At 36.7% G+C, this 12,302-nt stretch overlaps 2 protein-coding genes across 2 annotated transcripts; both read left to right on the forward strand.

Annotated features, from left to right (window-relative positions):
• The first annotated feature begins 1,449 nt into the window (after positions 1-1,449).
• On the forward strand, positions 1,450-8,371 carry LOC124175308 (ubiquitin carboxyl-terminal hydrolase 22). Its single transcript, XM_046555414.1, has 6 exons — positions 1,450-2,088; positions 4,316-4,448; positions 5,189-5,404; positions 5,473-5,887; positions 6,085-6,648; positions 6,753-8,371. The coding sequence occupies exons 1-6, from the start codon at positions 1,969-1,971 to the stop codon at positions 6,808-6,810; spliced, it is 1,506 nt and encodes a 501-aa protein (XP_046411370.1). The 5' UTR covers positions 1,450-1,968; the 3' UTR covers positions 6,811-8,371.
• A 389-nt stretch (positions 8,372-8,760) lies between these two features.
• On the forward strand, positions 8,761-11,905 carry LOC124175309 (hexosaminidase D-like). The gene is made up of 9 exons (XM_046555416.1): positions 8,761-9,016; positions 9,109-9,163; positions 9,474-9,689; positions 9,868-10,216; positions 10,415-10,489; positions 10,614-10,809; positions 10,941-11,216; positions 11,286-11,372; positions 11,495-11,905. Exons 1-9 carry the CDS (start codon positions 8,988-8,990, stop codon positions 11,667-11,669), a joined length of 1,458 nt encoding a protein of 485 aa, XP_046411372.1. The 5' UTR covers positions 8,761-8,987; the 3' UTR covers positions 11,670-11,905.
• Positions 11,906-12,302: the final 397 nt, after the last annotated feature.

The raw sequence follows: 12,302 nt of genomic DNA on the forward strand, positions 1-12,302 counted from the left end.
AGTCATTATTCTTAAACACAAAAGGTTTAGTTGCTTCATAACGTGGTTTCTATGGCCGTTAAAAGCTTTTCTAACTCAACTCAATCCTCAATAGGCTATTCCTAATTGGAATATTATGTAGTTGCGGATTTATTATACGTGTGCAGAATGTATAATGCGGTGAAATTGCATTCGTGGCTGTAGCGTCATTCAAGGCTATGATGCGATCGATTTTGACTCGACATGACTTTGCTTGCGTGCTGAAGTGGGAGAAATTTTTTTTACCACCTTCAGCGTCAACCGCTTGGTTAAAAAACAAACTCCTGGGATGAGAAAAATTCGTATTCTTTAGCCTGTTTCAAAACAGTTGTGAGTCACGACTAAACTTGGATAATCCCGCCTGTCAATAGTTTATATAATCCAGCGTTCTGAAATATCGTGTATGTTATAAACATTTTCTAGATTATCGGTCGCGCCGATAGCATTTGCTGGTAGCAGTTTACCGTCGGTAAGTCAACTCATTATCCTGCGAGATTATGTGTATTATATACCTAAAAACCGCGACGTGCGCCAATAAATTCATGAAAAAACCGCCAGGGAACAGTCCGAGCGTCTAGACCGTTGAAGAGTGGCGGAGGATCTCTTAATTACGACAATTCCACGACCGACGAATTAGGAGGCCCTGAATTTACTCAGAGGCTGGCGATGATGGACATTTTTCTTTCCACAATTCTTCCTTTTCGGGCATTTCAGAACGTAGTGGTCAGTCGACTCTTCTCTCAGTTCACAGGGACGGGCATTTACCGCAATGTCCTGCGAAGCGGCTTTGAAAGGACGTGAATGCATATCGCGCGCAGCTGTTACGAAAAACCACAGCAGGTACCCGGGAGGTGGAAGGACAGATCAGGGACAACCCACGAGAAATTTGATTGGGGTATCCGTGAGCCCCTTTTCACGTCCCCGCAGATGTGACCGGATACGGTTGCTCCGTAGAAAAAATTTTACCCTCAAAAACGAGATGAAAAAAAAACGTCGGCTGGGTATAAAAAGTGGGATACAGAGAGACGCAGGCTGGGAATGAAAAAAAACTAACACGTGTACATGTCTTTATAAGCTTATGCTTATCGACCAATCGTACGATCTGTGCGTAGGCATGATTTGCACTTCACTTTGTCGCCGACCAACAGCGAATTGCATTTGCAGTTATGAGAATTATTGTACTACACGCTGTGTGGTCGTTGATAATTTCTATTGCGAGTTTTTAGTAACTCGCACCTTCTCAACTATCCCATTGTTCATGTTCATACATATACCAGTTCTCTGTCAAAGATATAATAATTAGGGATTTGATTTGTGGAAAAGTTTTCATAAAACTGTTGAAATCGCGGATGCGATCGAGGAATTGCAGAAAATTCTGAATTTTAGTTGAAAAATCGCGAGAATGAGAAGTAAAGGCTAGCGAAATCGGAACACGTAATACGATGGCGAGTAGTTTTGGAGAGCCCGTATGTTACGCTACTGTCGTCGGCTGGCGCTGGTTGGAGGGGAAAGAGAGAGAAAGAGAAAGAGGATAGCTTCGGTATAGCGACGGAGAGAGACGATGAGTAAAAGAGAGAGACGGAGATGGAGGGAGCGATGGCGACGAGTACCGGTGCTGCAGTAACCGGCTGGCGTCCGTTGCCTCTCGGGTGTCGAAAACGTGGACGAAAAATAGATATTTCATAGATATCTGACGATAGTATATTGTTATCGAAACGCTTCCACTGTTTTATTAACGACAATTGAGCTGGATACATCACGGCTCACCGAGACTTTCCATGTCAACGCCACGCACGCTGTCGAACTGGCGAGCGTGCTACGCCCCGTGGTTACAGACTCGAATTCGTCGGTTTGTTTCTGATATTTTAGTGGTTTTTGAGGATACATCGGTAACGTTACTACCGCCTCGGGAAACCGTCGTAACAACGAGCAAGCCCCCGCAATATTGAGATGAGCGATCATGGCTGCATACACTTGAATAATTTCAAAGCAGCCAAGGGGATACAGCCGTACAAAGTAATACACTCCTATTTCGTGACCAGCACTTCGACCGAGGCACGCGTAAGGAAGGTGCGACATCTTTTTACACATCTCCAAACCTTTAGAGATACTGATAATAGTGTGGAATACCTCCCTCCCCCCCCCCCCCCCCCCTCCCCCTATCTATGTTTACAAATAATATATTCCACCATCCCGAATATACTTATGTGTGTACGTCTAAAGGTAAATATTGTACTATCAGTCTGTCACGGCAATTTGAATCAACTATGTTTTGCTCCACCTCTCAGATACGACAGAAAACAAAACACGCTCGATCGCGATAGTGTTTTGTCGCGGACTGCGATCGTCCGGTGTCACAGCCACAGCTACTCCTCGGTCACCTAACTTCACCCGACATTCAAACTTATGCCACACACTCTTGTTCATTCACATTTCCAGCATGGTAGATAGCTACGAGTGTGAATTCGTACTTTACCGACACGCGCCTGTCTCTCTCACGCTACTCGCATCCGACTAAAACCCCCGATAAAAAAAATCATTTTCTTTATTCAATCGAAACTGATGATAATTGAAAAATACAAATATACGTCGAGACTTGGTCATGCTGAGAATAACGATGATTCCTTCGTTTTTTTTTACTCGTTATTACTAAAAACGTACAATATATCATACACTCATCGCGTACTATGACGTGTAAATACCAGATCCACGGATTTTGCTCAATGTCAGAGTATTCGCGGTGTCATTCTTTTAACACTGCGGTCAAGGTATAAGAAATACTAGAAGTGAGGTTACTCGTTTCTCTTCCTATCGTTGTGTATTACAGAAAGAAACGAGTGATTATCATAATTCCTATCAGAAATCACGGACTTTCAAAGATTTAATGCAAATTTCCTACTCGTGTCCCGATATTTCCCGAATTTTCCACTCCTTGATCTTTCAATCTTTTTTCTTTCTCTTTTTCGTTAATTTGCATATTCTCAATTTCTCGATCGACCTGCAGTCGCTTCAGCGTTTACCATTTTCAATTTATTATAATCATACCTTTTATCTGATATACCTATGACTATATTGTTTTAGCAATCATTTTGCTCGTCAGTCGTAATAGACGGCAAATCTTTTTTTCTCGTCCTGTATGTCACTCCCCTCCCCTTTCGCTTCTTCTCGTTTTCTGTCGAATTTTTCCACTCGTCGAACAGGTGTGGACATTATATTCCTTTGCCCGACACGAAATTATGTTTACACGCTATAATAACGCCGTCTATACTTGCTCGTCATATTTGTGAAATATGTGTTCCTTGTATTCAAAAAATGGTGTGCATGCATGGGTCACATATACCACATTTATGACTGTGTACAAAGCAGAAATTTAACTCGATATACATGTTGCAAAAATGATATCTCATGGATGGAATTTTTTATTTCATTTTTTTTGTCATCTATTGGTCGAAAATCAATAATGTTAATCAACGTATAACTAAATGCATAACAATTAATCTTTATTAAAGAAATTAATTAAACCGCAGAAAGATTGAGTTCAATTTTTAAATTGAGATCAATTTATATGTTCCAAGATGATCATGGCACAGTATTGTTAACAAAATTATGCCACACGTGATCAGCTATAAAATAAGATTTTATTCATAAAAAACAGTACAAATCTAAAACAAATCTTCTTTGATTATGATGTTCATAATTTCATTACATGTGCAAGCTACTCATATTAATGTTCAGTTAATTGAGGAGAGCAAATGACTGTGCATTGTCGATAATGTATCATATCAAAAAGAAAAAATATAATCATATGCGGGCAATATGAGTCAGTGTAAGATAATAGAAAGGAAATTTGTGAGCTGATTGTGAGACATTTAGTTGTTTAGTCATTAAAATAAAAATAAGATAATCATTTACGGTGTACTATTAGATAATATAATTGATTCATCTGTTTGTTGTTAGAACTCAGGCTATGTTCCGTTTATCTCTGGTCAAATAAATGCATTTCGTTCATTTATTATAATTATTCTTGTATCTTAATTTCACTATCCTTTTACTAATAAAAAAAAAAAAAAGAAACTCTTATTTGCATAATATTCTTTGAACCCGCACTAAATTTAAAAGTGAAGCGGATCATACCAATTATTAATCAGTTCAAGTATCCTATTAAAGAAATATTTAATTTTTAAGGATCTGTAACGTAGTCATAATTTTGACAGTAATTAAGTGTAAGCAGCAAATTATAAGCAGTGATATAGTCCGTTGGTTGTCATTATTATTCTTTTTCTCCTTTTCTTTACAGGCAGTGAGCTGCTTGTGTCACACCTGTAAAACTTACAAGGATCGCCTTCACTCGTGTTTGCACTGCATTTTTTTTGGCTGTTATTCGAAAGGACACATACAAGAACATGCCAAGACCAAAAAACATTTTCTAGGTAATATTGTCTGTCACATGAACCAGGTTTTCATCTAAATCATTTAGAAAATATCAAGTCTATTCCACATCTCGTCCGCCATAAATCATACAGTACCTTTCTCTCACGTTGATAAAAAATAAAAATCAAATTTCGACGCAATCAGTTTTGAAAATAAAATAGAAAAATAAAAAATTTCATAAGAATAGAACAACAATTATGTAACAAATACCCAAGATGATGACAGAAAATTAGATACACATGCCTGTAATATTAATAGGATATTGGCAGGTTTTACTCGAAGCACGTAGAAGGGACATATATACCCAGTCTATAGTATTTATTTATAGAAATAGGTATATTTTGAGCATAATTTAGGATATTTTTTCATACTGACTTCATATTGTTTATCTTATAAATCACACAATTTTAACTTTGCTCTAATTTCAAGGGCTGTTGCTGGTATTAAAATAGGTAGGGACCTATTTATAGCCGGAGGACGAATAAACTATTATAACTATTTACTGTCTAGCATTAAGTAACAAACTTTTCTAGAACTAAACAGACGTTGAATATATATTTGTCTTACTGAAACATTGTAATTTACTTGTTTTTACTGTATTGCAAAATTCCACTGTCTGAACGGGTTTTGATTTGAAAATATCAGTGATGTACATAACTCTTTTATAGCATATTTAAATATAAGTGAAATTGATAATCTTACTTGACGATATACAAAGAAATTGAATTTGAAATTACAGCCGTCGATCTATGCTACGGCAACATATTATGCTTCCAATGTGGGGACTACGTGTACGACAGGGAATTAACAGCGGTTGCAAAGTCACAGTGGAGCCAGTCGGCGAGGTCACTTAGTTTGGGAGAGTTTTATAGAGCCTGGGAACCGACGCAAGTTGAGGCGGACTTGTTGAGAAAAAATCCACGACGTCGACGTATCGTGGAAAATTCCACTATAGGTAAGGAAATATTGCGAGTCGATTCCCACACTCCTGACTGTTTAATATATGTAGAAACAATTTTTCAGGTCTGAGAGGTCTGATAAACCTCGGTAGTACTTGTTTCATGAACTGTATAGTGCAGGCGTTGATACATACGCCTCTTCTTCGGGACTATTTTCTAGCTGATCGACATCATTGTCCCCAGCCAAGCCGTTGTCTTGTTTGTGAAGTATCGCACCTTTTCCAAGAATTTTATTCCGGCAACAAGGCTCCCTTGACACTTCATAAACTGCTTCATCTAATTTGGACACACGCCAGGCATTTAGCTGGCTATGAACAGCAAGATGCACATGAATTCTTTATTGCAACGCTAGATGTACTCCACAGGCACTGCGAGGCTGCCCCTATTTTGGTCAAAGACAACCCTCATCATTGTAATTGTATTATAGATCAAATATTTACCGGAGGATTGCAGAGTGATGTTGTCTGCCAAGCGTGCAAGTAAGGAAGGGTTTTAGGTTGATATTACAAATCCGATTAGGGTAACAAGCTTTCCACGTCAACCGATCCAATATACTTTAGTCAAGAATCAATTATCCTAGGTCAATAGCGAAGCTGACGTTGATGTGAACGGCTTTACCGGCACTCGAAAAAAATAGCCGATCGCATAAGTGAATTGATAATAATTAACTTTTCAGTGGAGTATCGACTACGATTGATCCTTTTTGGGACATCTCCCTGGACTTGGGCCCCACTGCTGGAGCATCGGGGCCTGACAGTTCCGGTCCACCTACCTCGTTATTAGACTGCCTAGAACGTTTTACACGTGCCGAACACTTGGGATCAAGTGCGAAGATAAAATGTAGTAATTGCCAAACTTACCAGGAAAGCACAAAACAATTAACTATGAAACAGCTACCCATTGTTGCCAGCTTTCACTTGAAGAGATTCGAACATTCTAGCATTCAGGATAAAAAGATATCGACCTTTATAGCCTTCCCTGAACAGTTGGACATGACTCCTTTTATGTCTCATAAAAGAAACGGTAATAACAACACCACGATAGATAGCTTTCCGAAAAATGGCGAAGACACTGCCTTCGGTGATAACAGGTATTCGCTCTTCGCTGTTATCAACCACGAGGGATCGTTGGAAACTGGTCATTACACAGCGTTTATTAGACAGCAGAGAGATCAGTGGTTCAAATGTGACGATCATCTAATAACTAGGGCAAAATTGAAGGATGTGTTAACTAGCGAAGGGTAAGTAGATTAAGACTCCTTGTTGAATTTGAGTAAAAATAAAATTTCGAACGCATGTTTGTGTAATAATTAATTTTTTTATTCATTAAAATAAAATATTGCAGGTACCTCCTTTTTTATCACAAGCAGATCCTCGAGTATGGAAAAAACAGTAAAGTATAAAACCCAAATCATGTAATTAAATTATTTATCTTGACAACGATAAGTCAGGCGATAGATTTTAAGTTGATTAGGTTTATTATACGTCGTATATAGGTTGGATTCTACATATTCTAACTTGATATTTCAGCATTTTTTTTTTCGAACCTTCTTATGATTATGCGAGCGGTTGAACGATTACTTTAAAATATATTGCGTATTTATTTCTCAAAATATACTTGCATCAGTTTTAATGTAAAAAAAATTAGGAGTATAAATAATTTAAATCACAATAATCATAATAATTTATAATAACTGTTTAGTTTTACAACTACTTAATTACAACTTTTACCTTCATGACATATTATTAGGGACAAAGTGATTGGCTGCAAAAACTTTCTTAAAATATATCGTAATCATAATTTATGACTACCGATAGCTAACGTAAAAGTATATCGCTGTAGTTTTAATGGAAACTAAGTGGATTAATTGTAGAATTTGCAGAACGCCAATTCACTGTACGTATATTTCAATATTTATTCAATCATCTTCCATTTGTCAAATGATTACTCGAGCCTACTTAATCTACTACTGTCAATCCGCGGATTCCGTAGAATTCGTTAATGTGTCGTCGACTCCGATCCACCGAGTTAAGAACTGACTGATATCCGCTTCATAGACGGAAGTGGAATGATTACAGGAAAAGTTTTGCTATTTGTGTATGTATATTTACGGTTTATTTCTGTTGAAGTATTATTAGCAGACTCTGTAATCCCTAATACTCTCGTGCTTTACGGATCTTATATCGATAAATGGACAAACTAAGGATAATAAATATTTGTATTGTTCGAACGAAACTCACAAATGAAATATTAAGCGAAGTATCACAGCTGTAGTAGGTATATTTGCTATTATGTTATCAACATAAAGACGATTAAAATCCTACTAACGATGTTACAGCTGGATTTTGTTGTCCAGTTATGTAAGAATTAGTTTTCTAAGATTAGCTCAATTTTTTTTAAATTGCCAAAAATATCGCAATTTTTGTATATCGATGACTAATGTTGTATTTCCTCCCCTTCCCCCCTCCCTCCCTCTCCCTTACGATTTACATACATAAACATTATACATATGCGTGGCTGATCCATTTTATTGAAGTTTACCAAGGAATTCCATTTATTAATGATCGATTGACTGTGCTCACTATTCTATATTATAACTCCATGAAATCATGTTACTCTATGGATCTCTTTAATTAAAAATAAATTTAAATGCTGACTTTTTCGAGTTATTGTGATCACTACTGAATAGTTAAAGTAACTTGTATAGAATTCGTAGTACGCAGTCTTTGGAATATGCCTGATAAACTAACTAACTGACTAACTTCAATTTATGCAATGTGGAACTACTGTGCATACACGTATAGTGATTAATTAAGAACAAATGAATTTTGTACAAATAAAATAGCTTTGATGAAGTGACTGTATTTCGATGCGACGATTGACTATGATGATGATTTACGTCCAACTGTGTATATTAAATTATAATTTGAATAAATTTCTGGTCGCTAATTGTAAATTTTAAATTTGAACATTTTTTAATTTATTGTTATTATGGGTTCAATATTACTAAATAACGTCTGTATTTAAACTTAATTGTGCAGTTTTTTTGCATACTAGTTATTCGAAATATGAGCTTGGATAAAAAATGAATTAAAGTACACATACATTGCAGGTGATTTTAGAATTAGAAATATTTCTAATTTTGTCCAAAATAAACAACCTGTTATAATTTGATAGTAATCCGAATTGTACGAAACTCAAGTTTACTATGTAGTAGTTCTTGCTTATTTTCGCAATATCTACTACGTAATAAAGTTGAACAGGAAAGCTGACTGATTGTAGAATATCAGAAAACAAATTTACCGCCACGCTAATTTGAATCGCAGATAAAACTGGCGCTGAAAGTACTCAGCTTGACACTTGAATTGAACACGTCATCAACGACGTTGTTCACCACGTGGTTATTCCCGATGTTTTCAGCTGAATATCGCGTTCAATCATTTGAGCCGCGAAATGAACAGGAATAAAACGAAATTTGATAATTATGCTGACACGCGTAAAAATTTGATGATTGGTTTAACTATGCGGACAGAGTAAAGGGCTGAAAAATAATTCCATGATGATACGAATGTTTCAAAGATGGACGCCCTGACTTTTGGTTCGCACAGGTAAACATAACTCTGGCATAGATCCAATGTTTCGCAAGTTATTTCATAGATAATTCATGATTCGTTGCATTATTATGAGCCTTATGTTTCAGGCTTGTTCACCTTGACCTCAAGGGCGCTCCACCCCGAGTATCTTACCTTGAAAAGGTCTGTATTGCAAGAAATATACAGATACCCTACATATGCGCAGCATTTGTTTGTTTACGTCTACTAATTTTGACAGCTGTCAAAAGGAGGTCTTGGTTCTTTTTTTTCGCATTCTGACCAGTAAAAGGCAAAGTCAACCAGCACTCTGAGCTGATTTAATTCATTAAACAAAACATCTTTCTCATATTTCATTTTGGGGAAACTAAAACTGAGAAAAATTTAATTACACATATGATCGCATAATCGTCTTATATTTATCGTTGCATCTAACCTAGAGGCGATATTATCCACTCGCTTCTTATTTTGTCAGTTGTTTCCCCTGCTGCGATCATGGGGTGCTACAGGACTGCTGCTAGAATGGGAAGATACCTTCCCGTACAACCGAGAATTGACTCAAATAGGAAGCAATGGCCCAAACAGCATAGCCAACGGTTATACAATGCAAGAAGCACGACAAATATTGCAAATCGCAGGAGAATCTGGGCTAGCAGTTGTGCCGTTGGTTCAAACTTTCGGCCACATGGAGGTAAAGCTGTACTTAAAAATTTCATAGTAATAAAATTCGTATGAATATTTTATATTTACTTTGCCATTGGCTCTGAACATTCAACAACTACGGCTCAAAAAACTGAACAATATGTCAACCGTGTGTAAATTTAATTACGCCTCAACTATAAGCACAATTGAAAAATATTCTTTTCCAGTTTGTATTGAAGCATGATGAGTGGCGATCGTTACGAGAAGTTGAGCTGTTTCCAAGTTCGATGTGTCCTTCAAACCCAGCTACATTACCGCTGGTGAAGTCTTTGATACGTCAAATAGTGTCCTTTCATCCTGACATACAATATTTGCATATAGGAGCTGACGAGGTCTGGCACATGGGGTTATGTTCAGTCTGTATAAAAAGAGCCACTTCCAGCAAACATGGCAAGTCCGCGTTATTCTTGGAACATGTTTTAGCTGTCGCGCAACATATACAAGAGACATATCCGTATTTAAAAGTTATCATTTGGGACGATATGTTGAGAAACATAGACGTACAGGTCTTAAATGGTGCGTACATATCTAAGATATAAATACTACTTTATTTACCTAGTTTGTTAGTATTCAACGTCATGAGAAAAATTTTAAGCCAATTATCATCAATACAGAACCTTCTATTACAGAATCATTAGCATGCTTTGAGTTTATCTTGTGTTTAGCATAGACAATGTGTAATATCTTCAACTTAATATACTTTTATCATTTCAGAACATTATATTGGAAAATATGTTGAACCAATGATATGGCATTATAATTCCAGAGAGACATTTTGTTTGCCAGTAGGTTAGTACTTTTAGAATGATGTATGTAGAGCCGATAGCAAATTTCCTGAATGTTTTGAATCTATTTATTGTGAGTTAAATAACATTGTAAGCATTACACAGACACTTATGTAATCAACTTTCAGGTTTATGGGACAAATATAGTGTTATATTTTCAAATATCTGGGCTGCAACAGCTTTTAAAGGTGCTACCGGATCCTGTCAACACATACCCGTGATTCAACATCATATAAGTAACCACGAACGATGGTTGGAAGAGTTGAGTACTCATGTCAACAAAGTTTGTGAATTCCGTGGAACTGCATTCACCGGATGGTCGAGGCATGTGCCGTTTTGCTTATTTTATTATCACCTATATATATGAATAATATTAGTCGATTGTTTTTCTTTACTTGTTCACCACCAAGACTATAGTTAAAATTATGCTGAACAGTCTGTGTAATGTATTTCAGATATGATCACTATGCCACAATGTGCGAGCTCCTGCCAACAGCAATACCATCTCTGGTGATGTGCTTAAAAGTCTGGCTGCACGGATATTCCGAAGAAAGACACCTAGAAGTAGCTAAAAGCTTGGGCTATGTAGACCATCCACTCCACATAGTGCCGCAACAGCGACCAGCTCCCATACCAAACAAATTGTTATTCCCTGGATGGCAGCTTGCAGTAGGAATCGAATGGTTCCTTAACTTCAGAACAAAGTTTCACCATGTCGTCGATAGCGATCAGTAAGGGCAGAATATTTGTACTTGTACATTATCAAGGTCTGTTTTAAAAATATGCCAATTCCTCAACAGAATAGCAACATGGATGAATCCTTGGCAAATTGCAAACAACTATACAAATCCTATGCAATTGGGGAGTTTGGTGACGGCTTTGAGCGAGTCAGTATTGTTTGCCTAAGTATTTAAGTGCACATTTTCCAACTGGTGTTAAGTTCAATCGAAAGCACTCAATGTATTTTGGATGTGACGTATTAGTTCTCTATGTTTTCATAAAATTTCAGTTTGTTGTTGGAATTATCATCGCTGGAGGGCTATATCCGAGTTCAAATGGAAGTTATTTTGTTTCAACCGACCCTGGAAGAATGGACTGGTACACATATTTATCCCCTGAAGAATAGATTGAAACAACTAAAACAAGATGCAGAGAATCAGTTGAAACACGGCTGCAGGGTGTGAAGATTAATTGTACCTCTTGACGAATTTTATTGGAATTGGGCAACACAATCACTTGAGGTGCTTCAAAGTAAAAAGACAACCAAATATCAAATTCATTCAATGAATTTTAGCGGCTAATAAGTTGTACAGAATTAATTAAAACTGGCCGAATCAATGCTTGAACGTGATATATTATAAGTATTAAACGTGCCATGTAATTATGAGAGGGGTAATAAACTGGATTTGTAATTAAGAAATATGCCACCGAGTTTGCTGAACATAATCATAAACAAACGATAGCACAGTATTTCGATATGCAAGGGTGTCAAAATTATATCGTCAATCTTAGACCTGTATATTTTTCTGGAATAAAAGTAGGCAGACTTTCGAACTTCTAAAATCTTTTTATATCCTTTGATGTGTCTGTCAAATTTTAGATCAATCTTTCGAAAATGCCCACAAACTTTTAGCAAATACTCGGTGAACTAACTCAATTCTAGTCTGTTAATTTCATATCGTAATGGTTATACGAAAAACAATGACAATATCGAATGTATGTACATACATACATACATACATTCATGTATACATTCATATACTCATACATTAATTTAGTAGCTGTCAAGAAAACACACAATAAAATATGAAAATGTA

The sequence above is a fragment of the Neodiprion fabricii genome, chromosome 2 (assembly GCF_021155785.1).
Source record: "Neodiprion fabricii isolate iyNeoFabr1 chromosome 2, iyNeoFabr1.1, whole genome shotgun sequence".
NCBI lineage: Eukaryota > Metazoa > Arthropoda > Insecta > Hymenoptera > Diprionidae > Neodiprion > Neodiprion fabricii.